This window comes from Myotis brandtii, unplaced genomic scaffold (assembly GCF_000412655.1).
Source record: "Myotis brandtii unplaced genomic scaffold, ASM41265v1 scaffold639, whole genome shotgun sequence".
NCBI lineage: Eukaryota > Metazoa > Chordata > Mammalia > Chiroptera > Vespertilionidae > Myotis > Myotis brandtii.
In genome coordinates this window covers 517,341-534,138 of record NW_005370452.1, presented here as the reverse complement: position 1 = coordinate 534,138, position 16,798 = coordinate 517,341, and the positions used below count along the sequence as shown (strand labels likewise).

At 39.0% G+C, this 16,798-nt stretch overlaps 1 protein-coding gene and 1 pseudogene across 2 annotated transcripts in view; one reads left to right on the top strand and one right to left on the bottom strand.

Annotated features, from left to right (window-relative positions):
- The window catches only part of WDR37 (WD repeat domain 37), a 62,871-nt gene that overhangs the window by 39,900 nt on the left and 6,173 nt on the right, over nucleotides 1–16,798 (bottom strand). Inside the window, exons 1-5 of one of the 2 annotated variants that reach the window (XM_005880451.2) lie at nucleotides 15,588–15,599; nucleotides 13,171–13,348; nucleotides 8,263–8,359; nucleotides 3,721–3,816; nucleotides 3,347–3,411 (exon numbers count right to left, since the gene is read on the bottom strand). In XM_005880451.2, coding sequence (XP_005880513.1) covers nucleotides 3,347–3,411; nucleotides 3,721–3,816; nucleotides 8,263–8,359; nucleotides 13,171–13,308 — 396 coding nt within the window. In that variant the 5' untranslated portion in view covers nucleotides 13,309–13,348; nucleotides 15,588–15,599. Of the gene's footprint in view, nucleotides 1–3,346; nucleotides 3,412–3,720; nucleotides 3,817–8,262; nucleotides 8,360–13,170; nucleotides 13,349–15,587; nucleotides 15,600–16,798 lie in introns of those variants that run through there. The other variant, XM_014528511.1, reaches the window with a different exon arrangement.
- Nucleotides 7,124–8,044, top strand: LOC102241094 (annotated as a pseudogene).

Here is a 16,798-nt window from a genome sequence, read left to right as displayed (position 1 = left end):
AGGCCCCACCAAAGACTGAACTACTCAGAGAAAACATTCATGACAGAAAAGCAACATGATGAAGCAACAAATGGACACTCACACATCCTAACTATCATTTTAACTGAGATATAATCTATACTACTTTAACAAAATCCGATGTGTGAATGTTTGCGCAAGTTTCTTTCAAGTGGTTTGGGGATTAAACTGTCGTGCCTGCCTACCTCCTTCCTAGTTTGCTCAGTGAACTTCGGTTTTCTACTATGTCACCAACCACGTGACCTACCTACCTGCTGAGTCAGAAGGAGAAAAGTGATAAACCCAGAACACAGTGCCTACCTGCTGCACTGTACAAGCTCTACTACCCAGAATATGCATGGCACCAATCAGAATACATTCTGATATCAGATCATTTCTCCCATTTTTAAATAATATCATATATGTTCACTGTTATTCTTTAAGATGGGTACACTCACACTGTGCACAATGCTAGAAAGATCATTACCCATATGCTTCTCATAAATTCAGATCAATTTCTAGTATCCAAAATGATTGGGCTTTAAAGCAAAGTGTTATTGTACACACCCTTACCTTTGCCCCAATCTTATTTTTCACTACTCATAGTAAGGAATAATTTTATATAACCCTTTATTCCTCTACTTCAAAAATTATCAGAGCCCTAGCCCATTTGGCTCAGTGGATAGAACGACGGCCTGCAGGATGAAGGGTCCTAGGTTTGATTCCGGTCAAGGGCACATGCCCAGGTTGATCCCCAGTAGGGGACATGCAGGAGGCAGCCAATCAATGATTCCTTCTCATCACTGATGTTTCTATCTCTCTCTCTCTTCCTCTCTGAAATCAACAAAAAACAAAAAACAAAATTATCAGAAAGTTTTGGCATTCTAAGACCTTATATTATATACATAAGCTAAAATCACTAAATAAACAATATATCTCTCTATATATAAAAGCCTAAGCGAAGGTTAAGACTAAATGACCAGAACGACCATTCACTATGATGCACACTGACCACCAGGAGGCAGATGCTCAATGCAGGAGCTGTTCCCTGGTGGTCAGTGTGATCCCACAGCCAACCTCCCCCAGTCCCTCCCTGCAGCCGGCCGATCAACCTCCCGCGGCCCCCTCCCTCCCACCCTCTCCCCCGCTGGCCCAGGCCCACTGCCGATGTGCCCCAATCGAGGACGGGGCCGGCCAGCCAACCTCCCACAGCCCCACCCCTGGCCAGCCAGCCCCGATCGCTGGCCAAGCTGAGGGACCCCACCTGTGCATGAATTCGTGCACTGAGCCTCTAGTACTATAATAAGAAGTTAAATGAGGAAGAACATAACCTCACTGCATTTGAAAAAAGTTTAACGTTGATTTATTAAAAACTTAAAGTCTGGTTAAGTTTAAGCTAAATACATCAAAAAAATTTAACCATTTACATTCCAAAGTTATTTAAAAAAAAACAGCCCTAGCCAGTTTGGCTCAGTGGACAGAGTGTAGGTCTACAAACCAAAGGGTCCTGGGTTCAATTCTAGTCAAGGGCATGTACTTGGTTGCAGGTTCCTCCCCAGCCTGAGCCCTGGTCAAGGCTTGTGCAGGAGGCAACCAATCAATGTGTTTCTCTCACATCAATGTTTCTCTCTGTCTTTCCCTCTCTCTTCTACTCTCCCTGGAAATCAATGGAAAAATATCCTTGAGTGAGGATTAACAACAACAACAACAAAAAAACACACACAGACAGACAAGAAAATGTCAGCAATACTCAGATTTTTAACTAAGAATTTCCAAAGACTTCCAAGTGAGCAGAAAGACCAAGTCTGCAACATTAATTGCAGTTAATCTCACTTTGGATGTTAAGGGAAGTAACTTTAAGCTCAGGGAACAAACTGGAAAAACAATAGCTAACAATAACTATTTATGTCTTTACTAGGGGCCCGGTGCACGAAGATTCATGCACTGGGGGTGGGTCCCTCAGCCCGACCTGCACCCTCTCCAATCCGGGAGCCCTCAGAGGAGCCTTCTCCAATCTGGGAGTTTCTGTTTTTTTTTCTTTGCTTCATTGGTGGAGATTTCCTGGAAGTTTTAGGATATCTTCCCTTTAATTTTTCCTAGACACTCTGATTTTACTTATGTCTCTCACCTTTGCTTTCCCTCCATCCCCCACCGCAACAGTAACTTGCTCCAGGCTCACTTTGCTCTAGTGTCTAAGAGATCTGTCTGCCACCAGAACTACGATTCCCAGCATTCCTGGTGCTCCCCACACTCTGGGCTTCCACTTTCGGTCCTGGGGCTGCCACCAGAACTACTATTCTCAGAATTCCTGGTGCTCCCCGTGCTCTTGGTTTTCCCTTCCTGCTCTGTCTCCGTCCCACGGCCTCCCACTCTGCCAAGTCCTCCAAGCCGCCAGCTCTCCCTCTCTGCTCTCCGTCTGGCGGCTTGGGGAGCCAAGTTCCCCAAGCTGCTCCACTCTCTGCAGGCTCTCCTGCTCTGCTCTCCGCCTGGTGGCTTGGGGGAGCGACCGAGGGAGCCACGTCCCCCCAAGCTGCCAGGTCTCCCACTCTGCTCTCCGCCCGGCACCTGTGTATGCAAATTAACCCACCATCTTTGTCGGGTTGATTTGCATACTCACTCCTGATTGGCTGGTGAGCATAGTGGAGGGACAGTCAATTTACACATTTCTCTTTTATTATATAGGATAGCAGACTCACCACAAATTTAAACTTTCCCTCGGGTTTAGAAAAGGAGTGTACATTTGTTAAGATTAGGTAATTATTTTATATTTTGTATACTCAAAATACTCCAAAGTAGAGATGCATACAAAATTACCTCAAAATATTACTTCATAATAGTAATTCCTCATAGATATTTCCAAGCAATTAAATCCTGCCACTTTAAGAAGATTAGAACAAGATAATTTAAGAAAAAGCAAAACACCACACCAAAAAAAAAAAAATTGCCTTGGAGACAGACCTTCACTTCCTGATCATACTTGGAAAATTAGAGAAATTGAACTAAAACTTAACTATATTTCAGAATGTAATTTTCATTGCTTTATACCCATATATTAGTTTTCTCCAAATTCAAAGTCTCTGTATCAAGCCAAATAATAATACAAAATATGTTTTTCCTCAAAAAAAACACAAATTTACTGATGCATAATATATTCACCTCAACAAGTATTAGTATCTAGGTGTCAATACACTGTGGCCATTTAACAAATCTATCCTTCTAAAAACTGATTTAACACCAGAAGTTTATCTTTTCCTATCAGACATATCTAATTAAAAATATGCAACTTAGAGTATACATATGCCCACCTTAAGTACCACATTGCTGGCCCACGAGCCAGCACCTTGCATACCTTACTGGTGGAGGCCTTGTAAGTGGTCTTCAGCTTCTGAGAAAGCTGGCTGGTACTGTGACTGGCTGCAGAGACAGAGAATCGACAATCAATACAGCCATACAACTAAGGAGCCACCAACTTTCAGGGCCAGGATATTACTGCAGTCATTAATGGGATCATCCATTTCACATGGGAAGACAGTGCAATTGGGAGGGTTTGTCTGTCCATGTGGACATGGGGGCAACGGGCAATTCCTTCTTCACTCTGTGCCTACACCTATATTATAGACTCAAGTACTGCTGATCACAAAAATCAATGAATCATGTCTACATTAAATTCCAAATTCCCCCCCATATAATCTGCAGGGCACCATTCACAAATATTCCCCTTACCTTTAGTTTTCAGTTGGCCCTTACTCAGTTCTGCCCCATCGATTACTTGTCCTTCAGCAGCTAAACGCTCATTAAGAGTCTCAATTTCTCTACGCACTGGAAATAAAAAAAATTTTTTTGAGGTTAAAATGTGTCCCTAGCTGGTTTGGCTCACTGGATACAGCCATCAGCCTGCAGTCTGAAGGGTCCCGGGTTCAATTCTGGCCAAGGGCACATGCCCAGGTTGTGGGCTCTATCCTCAGTAGGCAGGTTCGATCCCGGGGGGGGGGGGGGGGGGCATGCAGGAGGCAGCTGATGATCAATGATTCACTCTCTCTCTCCTTTCCTCTCTGAAATCAATTTTTTTAAAATGTTGTTTAAAAAAAGAAAAAAAGTTAAAAATGTGTACTTTTTGTTGAAATATATTGACTACTTCCAAACCTTGAGCGTATAAAAATGTTATATATTGGTATTGTCTAAACAAAGACCAGAATAATATCCTGTAAACAAAATCACAATTTATAGAGTTCTTAAAAAATTTAAGACATGATTCCAAAAACAGAAACTCCTATGCTCTTCCTACTCGGGTAAGACATGATGCTATCAGGGTTCTCATCAAGCAGAGCTCTTGGATATCAATATAATCTTTTCCTTTGTATTTTATTCTATATATTTAAAAACATTATCCTGATATTGTCCAAAACTAAATGTAATATTACCGTCTAGCTGAGCACTGAAATCAAGGGGAAAAAACATAAAATAAAAAAACATAATATTGTTGCATGGCACTATAGAGTACCAAGTGAGGATTATATATAAGGAAGATTAAAAACTGAAGTTATGAAAAATAAATAGAAGTAGAGGTGTATGGGAACAGAAGAGGAGAGTAAAGAGGAAGGATATCCGCTCTGAAGAAGAGAATGAGCAGAGACACTGCAGGGAGGAAGCAGACACGGCTGTGCTATGGACAGATGCTATTATCCCGGTTTCCACACTATGCAGATGAGAAAAGAGACCAGTGGGAGAAGGGACTTATCCAAGGACACAACCTACTACTATAGCCTTGCAGCTGGTCCCTGTCTGGCCACAAATCCACCCAGCACTAAGGCTATGAGCCTGCCATGCTGCCTCCCAGGCCTGGACAAGATCAGTTCAGACTAGCGTGAGGCCAAGTGTCTGGGTGAAAGTGCAAATGAGATCAACTAGAAACAAGGCCAAGCGCAAAAGGCTCTGAACAAATCCAGTTTGAGCAATTTCAACTCTATCTCACAGGCAAGAAGAAGCCACTGACCCTCCAAAATTAGTCATCTGTAAATCCTACAGTTTTTCTTGAAAGACTGTACAAATTCATAAAACACAAGGCCTTAAATCACAATGGAAATTCAACAATACCGGGTCCATACAACTGTGATACTTAAAAAAATACTTAAAATCAGATGCAGTCCACAGTACCTAATTTTATTTTATAAAATGTTGGAATAATTTCTTCCTCTGTAAATTTTCAAGATGGCCTTACAAGGAAAATCCAATATCAAAACATTAAATTTTCTAATAGCAAAGTTTAAATGACATAGGATTATACTCTCTTCACTATTGACCCAACCACACCACTTAGTTCTAGAGTAAACATACTCTAATAATACAAAAGCTGTTTATTAGTATTCAATTTCTAGAATCAATTTATAAGGGACTAAAGACCTGATTATGGTTAAAAATTTTATAAACACAAACCCTGGAAAATAACAAAACTGGAAAGTAATAGAGCAGTGAGAGGTAAAAGACACATCATTTCCTAACATTTTACAAAGTATGACTTCATGTGAACTAAAGTTGACAGAGCAAAAACAGATCAAGTTTATAAAATAATTACTAGAAGAACTAAAAGCAAAAAATGCAGCAAATGTTTTCCTTTGCACAGTGGGATGGGTCAACAGGAGGAATAATTACAGATATGTTTCCTTTTTACACTAATTGATTCTTCAAGGCAGCAATTTTCAACTGCTATGTCACATCAGGCACACTGGTGTGCCACAAGAATTTTTAAAATATGCAATACCTGACTATTCAGTCAGGGGCACTGACCTCTTTTCCCTTAAATTGTCACATAAAAAAAATAACAGCCAACACAACAACAGCCATCTGGTGTGAATGAATCAAAGTTGTACCTATTTATTTGATCAGATTGGCAAAAAATATATGTTTTGATGTGCCACAGCATTTAGTAATTAGTTTATGTGTGCCATGAGATGAAAATGATTGAAAATCACTACTTTAAGGAAATAAAGAAATTGCTTCTAAAATAAAATTTTTTAGTGTTTTTTCAATTAGTTTACATACAATATTTTATATTAGTTTCAGATAAATAAAAATTGTTTTAAAAAACTAAAGACAAGAGAAAGAATATATGCATCCCTATGTTCATAGCAGCACAATTTACAATAGCTAAGATTTGGAAACAGCCTAAATGCCCATCAGCAGATGAGTGTATTAAAAACCTGTGGTACATACACACAATGGAATACTACGCTGCTGTAAAAAAGAAAGAACTCTTACCATTTGCAACAGCATGGATGGACCTGGAGAGCATCATGCTAAGTGAAATAAGCCAGTCCAAGAAAGCTAAATATCACATTATCTCACTCATTTGTGGAATATAATAAATAAACTGATGAACAAAAATAGATCCAGAGACACAGAAACATCGAACAGATCATCAAACCTCAGAGGGAGGGCAGGGAATGGGGGGGGAGGGGGGGGGAGATCAACCAAAGGACTTGTATGCATGCATATAAGCATAACCAATGGACACAGACAGTAGGGCAGTGAGGGTCTGTGATGGGGGGCGAGTGAGTGAGAAGAGATCAATGGGGGGAAAGCGAATCACGTAAAACTTTCAACAAGGAAGAGTTTAAAAAGAAAAAACTAAAGACAAGCCCTGGCTGACTTGATTCAGTGGTTAGAACGTCAGCCTGCTCTAACCATGAGGATCTTGGGTTCGATTCTGGTCAAAGGCACATAACCTGGGTTGCAGGTTCGTTCCTAACCCCAGTCAGGGCATGTGCAGGAAGCAACCAAATCAATCAATGTATCTCTCTCACATCAATGTTTCTCTCTTTCTCTTCCCCCCCCCTCTCGGCCCCCCTTCCTCCCTCCCCTTCCTCTCTCTCTAAAAAAATAAATAAATAAATAAAATCAAAGACTGCCCTTGGGTGAGGATTTTTAAAAAAAACACCTAGCCCTGACCAGTTTGTCTCAGTGGATAGAGTGTTGGCCTGCGGACTGAAGGGTCCCAGGTTCGATTCTGGTCAAGGGCATGTACCTTGGTTGCAGGCACATCCCCAGTAGGGGGTGTGCAGGAGGCAGCTGATCGATGTTTCTCTCTCATCGATGTTTCTAGCTCTCTATCCCTCTCCCTTCCTCTCTGTAAAAAATCAATAAAATATATTTTTAAAAAAACACACCTAAAGACAAGATGGCCGACTTTGAGGATCAGGTGTCAAATGAGAAGGTACATATAGCTACTAAATTCATCACTCATATACCCCCCAGAGGAATTAATGAAGCATTCAATAATGTCCAGCTACTCCTTAATAATGAATGACAATTTCCTTGAGGAAGGGGCAGCACAAACATTTGCTCAGTATAATATGGATCAGTTCACACCTATAAAGATAGAAGGATATGAAGATCAAGTCTCAATTACAAAACACAGTGACCTGGATAATAGCAGATTTTTCGATCCAAGAAACAAAATTTCTTTTAAGTTTAATCAATTACAGAAAGAAGCAAGTTACTCCCAGCCAGAGGAAGTAGATGGAGGTTTGAAGTCTTGGAGAGAATCCTGTGACAGCACTTTAAGGGCCTATGTGAAAGATCACTATTTCAATGGCTTCTGTGCTGTTTATGTTAAATCTACAGATGGGCAACAGACCATTACTGCATGTATTGAAAGCCACCAGTTTCAGCCTAAAAACTTCTGGAATGGTCATTGAATATCACAATGAATATCACAATATCACTACCTAAAGCCCAGGAGGTTGGAGTACTTAAGATTTAGATTCATTATTATGAAGATGGCAGTGTTCAGTTGATTAGTCATAAAGATGTACAGGATTCACTAACTGCTACGAATGAAGTCCAAACTACCAAGGAGTTTATTAAAATCACAGAGCATGCAGAAAATGAGTATCAGACAGCAATTAGTGAAAACCATCAAACAATGCCAGACACCACATTCAAGGCCTTGTGCCCGCAGCTTCCAGTTACCCACACCAAAACTGACTGGAACAAGATACTCAGCTATAAGACTGGCAAAGAGCCCTATATGGTTTTGCTCAATGGATAGATTCCTTCTCATGCCTCCAGAAGGAACACAGCTCTGCCCACACCTGATTTTAGTCTGCAGAGCTTTAAGATAATAAATTGTGTTATTCAAAGCCACTAATCTTACTATGGCAGCAGAAAAGAAAACAAATGCAGTGGTGAATGTCCACCCACAAATTTGACTCTCAAAGATTTTTAAGTGAAAAGTTATAAAAGTATATTAAGACAGGAAATACTCACATTCTAAATTTTCAATATAAAGGTTTTCAAATTCTCTTTCTATTTGACCAAACAGTTCCAAAAGTGTACTGCGAACTGAGGAAGGCAGTTTAGAATCCTGTAGAAAAAGAAGATTTTGTTTAAAATGCATAATGAATGAGAAACTCTGATACCAAGTACCAATATATTTTTTCCAAAGTGAATTATCATGTATCTTAAGCTTTTATATCTTTAGATGTTTTATTTCTTATACATAAAATGTTTACAGAACTTAAAGTTTCAAATTTCTACAGATGAAACTAAAATCAATATGGAATTCAAGAATAAGCACTTCTTCGAAACAACACAATTGTTTTTTTACAAGGGAGGAAATAAGCCTACCTTATTTTAAAAATTCCAAATTTGTAGAGAAGGCCTGCAGTTCTCACAAATAAAATTATATTATGTCCTGGCCGGTTTGGCTCAGTTGGTTGGAGCACTGTCCAGTACACCAAAAGGTCAAGGGTTTGCTTCCCGGTCAGGGCACATTCCTAGGTTACAGGGAGCATATGGAAGGTAACTGACCCATGTTTCTCTCTCTCTCTTCCTTTCTCTATAAAATCAATGACTATATCTTTGGGTGAGGATTTTTTAAATTACATTCTAAATAGCCTTTAAATTCTATCATGTGGTATTATAAATTAATTTTAATAAGTTACATATTAATAGAAATTGTGCCTTATAGAATCCTCATGTCCACTGTAACTCTATGTAATACCTAAAAGATTATCATGAGGAGAGAAAAAAGAAAAATTTCACCTGTAAAAGCAAAACTTGTATCAGTTAAATGAAAACATTACCATGTAAGTTCCCAGTTAGCTCCTGGTGCCTGCGTGCCTCAGCACGTGCTCTGCACACCTTCAGTTCTGTCTAAACCTCATGGGAAGTCAGTGGGAAGAAGCAACAGCTCAGCTAAATTTTTAGGTATGGTCAAATGAGTAAGCAGTGCCTTAGGCACCAACTGTGTTCACAAGCATTTACCTTCCAGACACTGTTAATAACAGGGAGAATGACACAGTCTACATTCTCTTCTAATTTCCTAAGGACATGGACTATATTGTAGAGTATCTTCTGAGTGACCCCCTCTCCCAGCACTTAAGAGTATTCTTAAACAAAATTCTTAATAAGTATTTCTTAAAAAATGTTTTAATACTTTAACTGCTGACACAGTAATTTTCTAAGTGGCTTTTCAAATTTATATGCAGAACAAACTTTTTGATGTTTAGTGAGTTGCAAATATATATATATAACATTTATTAAATTCCTTCAGATTAACTTCTTAGGAAGACAAGAATTTTGGGCAAAATGATCTCTAATGACATAAGCATTTTAGCAGTATGTTTTTAAGTAAACACAGAATGCTCAAGTAAATTTTACAAGCTACCTGAAAATATATGTGAAGCCTTGTTTACAAACTGAATTTGATAGAACTGGTTCATGCAGCCTCTCTCAATACCCCTCTAAAATTCCAATTAAAGCCCTAACCGGTTTGGCTCAGTGGATAGAGCATTGGCCTGCAGACTCAAGGGTCCCAGGTTCGATTCCGGTCAAGGGCATGTACCTTGGTTGCAAGCACCTACCCAGTAGGGAGTGTGCAGGAGGCAGCTGATCAATGTTTCTCTCTCATTGATGTTTCTAACTCTCTAACCCTCTCCTTTCCTCTCTGTAAAAAATCAATAAAATATATATTTTTAAAAATAATAAAATAAAATACCAATTTAAAAAACATGAAAAAAAAAGAAATAAAACTTAAAGTAACAATGAAAAATAAACTAAACTAAACCAGCACAATTAATGTTTAACACACTGTCTGCCCCGCCTCATGGCCCTTGCCTAGTCTCTTCCCTCTCCGTGCCATGTTCCCGCAGAACCCCTCGTTCAGTTAGCCCTCCTCAGAGTGTCACTTGGAAGCTTTTCTGACTCCCAAGGCCCAATCTCCTCTCATGTCTATCAATTCCAACTCACCTACACCCATAATGTTTAAGATCCTGATTCAGCCAATGAAATGTTACATTTACTTAAATAGTAAACGCCTCTTAAAATGTAATTGTAATGGAGATAAAACTAAGATGTCAGTGTTAATGTCACTTGATAAAATAAAGACAATCAAGAAGCAACGTGCAGTGAAATGAGAACTTTTCCACTGGAGGGCAAGTGGCCTGACAGAGCTCCTCCTGACCTTTCCTAACAGCTCTCCTAGTGCCACTTGACTTCACAGACCCTGAACTGAGGAATGTAACTTATGGTATCACTGGAGAAAACTCTAACAGAAAAACTACTATGGATTCAGTAAAGCTTGTAAAGGGAATTAATTACATTTTACCACAGCAGCATGTACCTGGATAAAAGATGACCCTCAATGCTCCATGTGCACAGAGATTCAGTAGCCCTGTGCAACTACAGACTTCCCATCCCTGAGCTAAGCACTGCTTCCTAAACTACTTCCGACTCATGAATCTAAGAGGTAATTGACTATAGCTTCTTCACACTACTCTTCACTATTGATAGTGCTCCCCAACAAACTCAAAGAGCATGACTGTAACCTCCTCTAGAGAGTGATGACCTACTGTTCAACTCAAACCCACTGGTAAAATTAACCACCTGTGCTCTCAGACCCCTCTGCTTACACCCACTATGACAACTGCTTGCCCCCACACCACTGCTACCATCCTCCCGCTGCTGAACCAGGCAAAGCACCTCACACCAGCCTTTCAGGACACTGGACTCATTGACAAGTAGGCACCATCCAAGGAACACTGGAGACACCACGATGAGGGCCGAGGAGCAGTGATAGGCTGTGCAGCTTGGAGGGCTCTGAATGGCCTTCACAAAAGGTTACCCTGAGATGCAATTACCCATGGTGCTACATCACAATGGAGGGCAGGCCCTCAGAAGGCCAAGAGAACACACGTACCTCATATGGCAGTTCATGCTAGGAAATGCTAGCAAAGGTTATAGAATTGTTCACTGCTAGAAATGTAAAAAAATCTAACAATTAAAAAGATATATCTTAGTCATGGCCAATGTGGCTCAGTTAGTTGGAGTATCATCCCATATACCGAAAGGTCAAAGGTTTGATTCCCAGTCAGGGCACATATTTAAGTTTACGGGTTTGATCCCCAGTAGCTCCATTTGACTAAATGTAAGTTAATAAAAAAATTTTAAATTCCTCAGTCACAGGAGACACCTGAGGCTTGTGGCTCCCATCTCTGATAGCAAAGATCTAGAACATTCCATCATAGAAGGTCCACTGCACACCTCTGGTTCAAATTCTTTCCTAAGAGTTATGGGCTGTGTTTCCCCCCAAACTCATATGTGGAAGTACTGACCCTCCCGCATCTCAGAATATGACTTTATTCAGAGCTACAGTGATTGAGGCAAAATGGGGTCACTGGGGTGGCCCTAATCCAATCTGACTGGTGCCCTTATCAGAAGGGGAGATGAAAACACAGACACACACAGATGGACAACCATGTGAAGACACAAGTAGGAAACAACCATCTATAAGCCAAGGAGAGAGGCTTCAGGAGAAACTGCCCACACCTTGATCTCCAACTTTTAGCCTCTAAGACCGAGGGAGAATAAAGTTCTAATAAGTCCCCTCAGTCTGTGTGGTACTTTGTTACGGCCACCCAAACTCACTAACACACTAAGAATATCAAACCTATTTTGGAGGCTCCTTAAAGTCTATGGTTTTTATTTCCAGTACTGTTAAAATATAGTTTCTTTTAGAAAGCAGAACCAGGTTTTTGTTCATTTATTCATCCATTCAATACATATTAACAGGGTTCTAATTGAATATTTACTACATGCCAAGCAATTGCACTAGGTTCTGAGTGTGTGCTGCTGCCCTCCTAGAAGCTGCATCCTGGAGGCCAAGAAATCAGAGTCCCAGGCACGGTTCTAAGATCCAACATTCCAATGAGCCAATTTCTCAGATTTCAGCCTTATTTTCCTGTTATATTATGGCCATTGAATTAGTTATAATTGTGAAGGGACAATCATAAAACTATATGTATGTATGCTTCTATGCATGTTTATATATATTATTATGAATATGCAGTATATATAGTTAGAATCTATTTTATTATCAAATATACTTTTAGGTTTCACAATGTCCTTTAAAAACTAACAAATTTTCATAATAAAGGAACTAGAAAAAGTGTAAGAAAACTTAGCCTTATCAATAAAATATTAGTTCATCTGATCAAAAGGGACATCAAATAGATATACTCACTACAGAAAACTCAGGATAAAGCCAAGAAAACATACTGAAAAACCTGATTCCAGAAACTCTCCAGAGAACAGAAAGATCACTGAAATAATACCTGATTCTCCTTTTCTTGAGACTATTAGACAGACAATTAAAACTGCACTGTAGAATAAAAACTGTACTGTAGAATAGCACAAAGAAGAAAAACTGATCCAAACTGTCACACCACTTTTTTTTAATACTATATATTGTAAAAACATTAACCTGGGGCCCTTGCTCGTTTGGGTCAGTGGATAGAGAGCATCAGCCTGCGGACTGAAGGGTCCTGGGTTCAATTCCGGTCAGGGCACATGCCCAGGTTGCAGGCTCGATCCCCAGTAGGGAGTGTGCAGAAGGCAGTCGATCAATGATTCTCCCATATCATTGATGTTTCTCTCTCCCTCTCCCTTCCTCTCTGAAATCAATAAAAATATATTTTAAAAAAAAACAAAAAACATTAACCTTGGAATTGAATCCTGTCACTGTGTAGGCTATTGTATTTGACAGTAGTTTTATTTAAGGGAGGGGAAGTTAGGTTTGTTTTGTTTTTTGGTAACCCATACTTTTTCTCTACTTTAGAGACCTGTGTATATTTGGCTATTTCTGGAACATTACAAACATGCTCAGCACTAACTTACTTGTCCTTCTAACATTTCTCTTGGCAAACCCGTCCTCTCCTGTTCAGAGCTGTTAGTTCTTCGTATAGAAAGGCTATGAGATTTGCGTTTCTGTTTTGCTTGGCGAGCAGTTGAACAGCTCCCGCTTTCTGTGGGCATTACTTCTATAAGGTGGTATCTTGGTCACTCCTGCAATAAGCTAGACAAAAGCAGGAAAAACAAGTACTTTATTTCTGATCACAGCAAACTGAAATGAAGGAAAAACAGTGGACAAGACAATGACTACTTTTCATTCCAAACTTCCTTACTATGGTTAACATTGACTATGTAATTTAGAATATGACAAATTAACATTTTAAAGTAGAGACCACATACAGCCTTTGTTAAAAAGGTAATTTTTTATCAAATTTCATTAACATGTTTTAAAAATCCAATAGCAACAAAGACTTTAAAAAACAGAACAACTCTCCCTTAACCAGCTTTCCCCAGACTCAGCCTACTCCCCAGGGGAACCAATTCTAACTGCATGTCCTAGACAAGGGGTGGGGAACCTTTTTTCTGCCGAGGGCCACTTGGATATTTATAACATCATTCAAGGGCCATACAAAATTATCAACTTAAAATTAGCCTTCTATATTTGGTCAAACATTTAATTAACCAACCCCTAATACCTTGGCAGGGCCAGACCAAATGATTTCTCGGGCCTCACATGGCCTGAGGGTCAGATGATCCCCATCCATCCTAGACTATAGATTCTAGGGCAGCGATTTTCAACACATGTGCCGCAAGAAGTTTTAAAAGATGCAGTACTAGACTATTTAGTCAGGAGCACTGGCCTCTTTTTCCTTAGATTGTCAAATTTAAAAAATGACAATAGCCAACACAATAGCCGTCCGGTGTGAATGAATCAAAATTATACCTACATTTTGTCAAATCGGCAAGAAACATTTTTTTTTTTTTGATGTGCCGCAGGATTGTAGTAATTAGTTTGTGTGTGCCATGAGATAAAAAAGGTTGAAAATCGCTGGTCTAGAGGAATAAAATGCAAGCCACCCATGTAACTGCAAATTTTCTAGTGGCCACATTAAAAAAAAAGTAAAAACAGGTGAAATTACTTTCAATTATTTATTTAACCCAATATGTCTAAAATAGTATCATTTTCATAACTGCAAAAAATACCAATGGGATATTTCTAGTTTGTAAGCTTCAACTTCAATGTATATTTCATATTCACAGCATGCCTCAAATGGAACCAGCCATGTTACAAGTACTCGCACGTGGTCAGGGCTGCCATGAGACAGCAGATTTTCATTTACCCGTTTTGAATACTACCTACTCATTTCATGCTACTATCAATTCTTCCTTCTAATATAACCATAAACATATATTATGTTAATATAATTTTAATTAACATACATATGACATTTCCTTCCTCAATTGCAGTTTCACATCTTGGGCATTTTTTACTCTTATTGATCCTCCCTTCTCCCAATGTATCTATGTTAGTTCATGTAATTTTAAGTAATACATGTATGTATCTTCCTTCTTCAACTACTGACAGTATATTTTGATCCTCTCCATTCCCCACTTCACTTTATTTTTTTTATTTTTTTAAAGTAAACACATTATGTTTGACACCATCAATCACCTTTAGTTAAAATGTAAGCCTTGGAGACATGAAACATCAATAAACAAACTACATGCAAATGAGAGAGTCCCACTTCACTTTAAGACTATAGTATCCCACCTTTTCTTGAGCTCTCCCCCACAGCCACCCATGTCCCAACTTTTGTTCTATCATTTGAGATTATATAAATGTGAGAACAGAGTATGTGCCCTTTTGAGATTTTGAGCTTAATGCCCTTGAGATCCACCGAAGTTGCTGCACACACCAATAATTACTGCCATTTTTGATGGCTGGGTAGTATTCCATGGTATGGATGTACTACAATTTAACCTTTCACCTATTGCAAAAAAATGTGGTTCTTTCCAGATTTTCACTATTACAAGCAAAGCACTATGAACAATAATACACCAGTTTTTGTGTGAACTCCAGTTTCCATTTGTTTTGAATGAATGCCCAAATGTGAGATTGCTGGGGTATAGAGAAAATGCATATTTAGTTTTAAAAAAGCATTATTGAGCCCTGGCCAGGATAGTGTGGCTCAGTTGGTTGGGCATCATCCTGTGCACAGAAAGATTACTAGTTCAATTCCCAGTCAGGTCACATGCCCAGGTTGTGGGCTCAATCCCTGGTAGGGGGTGTGCAGGAGGCAGCTGAATACTACCTACTCATTTCATGCTACTATCAATTCTCTCACATGGATGTTTCTCTATCTTCCCCTCTCTCTAAAACATCAATAAAAATAAAAAAAATTGAGATAAAATTCAGATACCATATAATAAGTCACTCCCACAACCTAAAATACTTTCTCTACATTTAAATTTTCTAAAACTGGCCATTTAATATAAATAGATCTATACAATTTAAAGCTTCATCTATTGTGACTGGCTTTTTGCACTTAGCATGTTTTCAAGGCTCATCCACATCACAGCATTGCATTAGCAATTTCTTCCTTTTATTGAAAAATATACCACATTTTACTTACCAATTCATCAGCTGATGGAAAGTTGGTTATTTCCATTTTTAGATTATGAATAATGCCACTGTGAACATTAGCATGCAAGTTTTTATATGCATTTATGTTTTCTTTTTTCCAACATACATACCTAGGAATGGAATTGCTGGGTCATAAGGTAACTCTATGTTTAACCATGTTGTTGTTTTTACAAACCATCAAGTTATTTTCCAAGGTGGAAAATATTCCCATCAGCAATGTATGAAAGTTTCTGTCTTCCACAACCTCACCAGCATTTGGTTATCTTACTATTTTTAATTTTAGCTGTTCTGATAGGTGTCCAATATCTTGTCATAGTCTTAATTTGCATTTCCCTGGTGGTTGGTGATACTGAACATCTTTTTGTGTGCTTATTTTTTTTAAAACATATTTTTAAAGATTTCAGAGAGGAAGGGAAAGGGAGAGAGAAGTAGAAACATCAATGAAGAGAGAGAATCATTGATCCGCTGCCTCCTGCACACCCCACACTGGGGATGGAGCCTGCAACTCAGACATATGCCCTGACCGGGAATTGAATCATGACCTCCTGGTTCATAGGTCTACACTCAACCTGAGCCACGCCAGACAGGCTGTGTGCTTATTTTTGACGTCCGTATATCCTCTTCAATAAAATGCCTCTTCATGTCTTTTGCCCATTTTCCTAATATGATTGTTTGAATCTTTACTGTTAAGATTTTAGAACTGTTTATATTTTCTCCAGATAAGTTACGTGTCAAATACGTAGACTGCAAATAGTTTCTCCCCGTCTGTAACCTGTCTTTTCATTCTAATATGATTTTTCACAAAGCAAAACATTTTAATTTGATGAAATCCAACTGACCAATTATTCTTCTATAAATCATACTTTGAAAGTCAGAGCTAAGAACTTTTCACCAACCCTAAATCCCAAAAATTTTCTCATTTAAAAAAAAATACACACACACACACACACACACACACACACACACACACACACACACACACAGTGGCCAGATTATTATGACCACCTGACATTTGTAGGCAAATTAGCT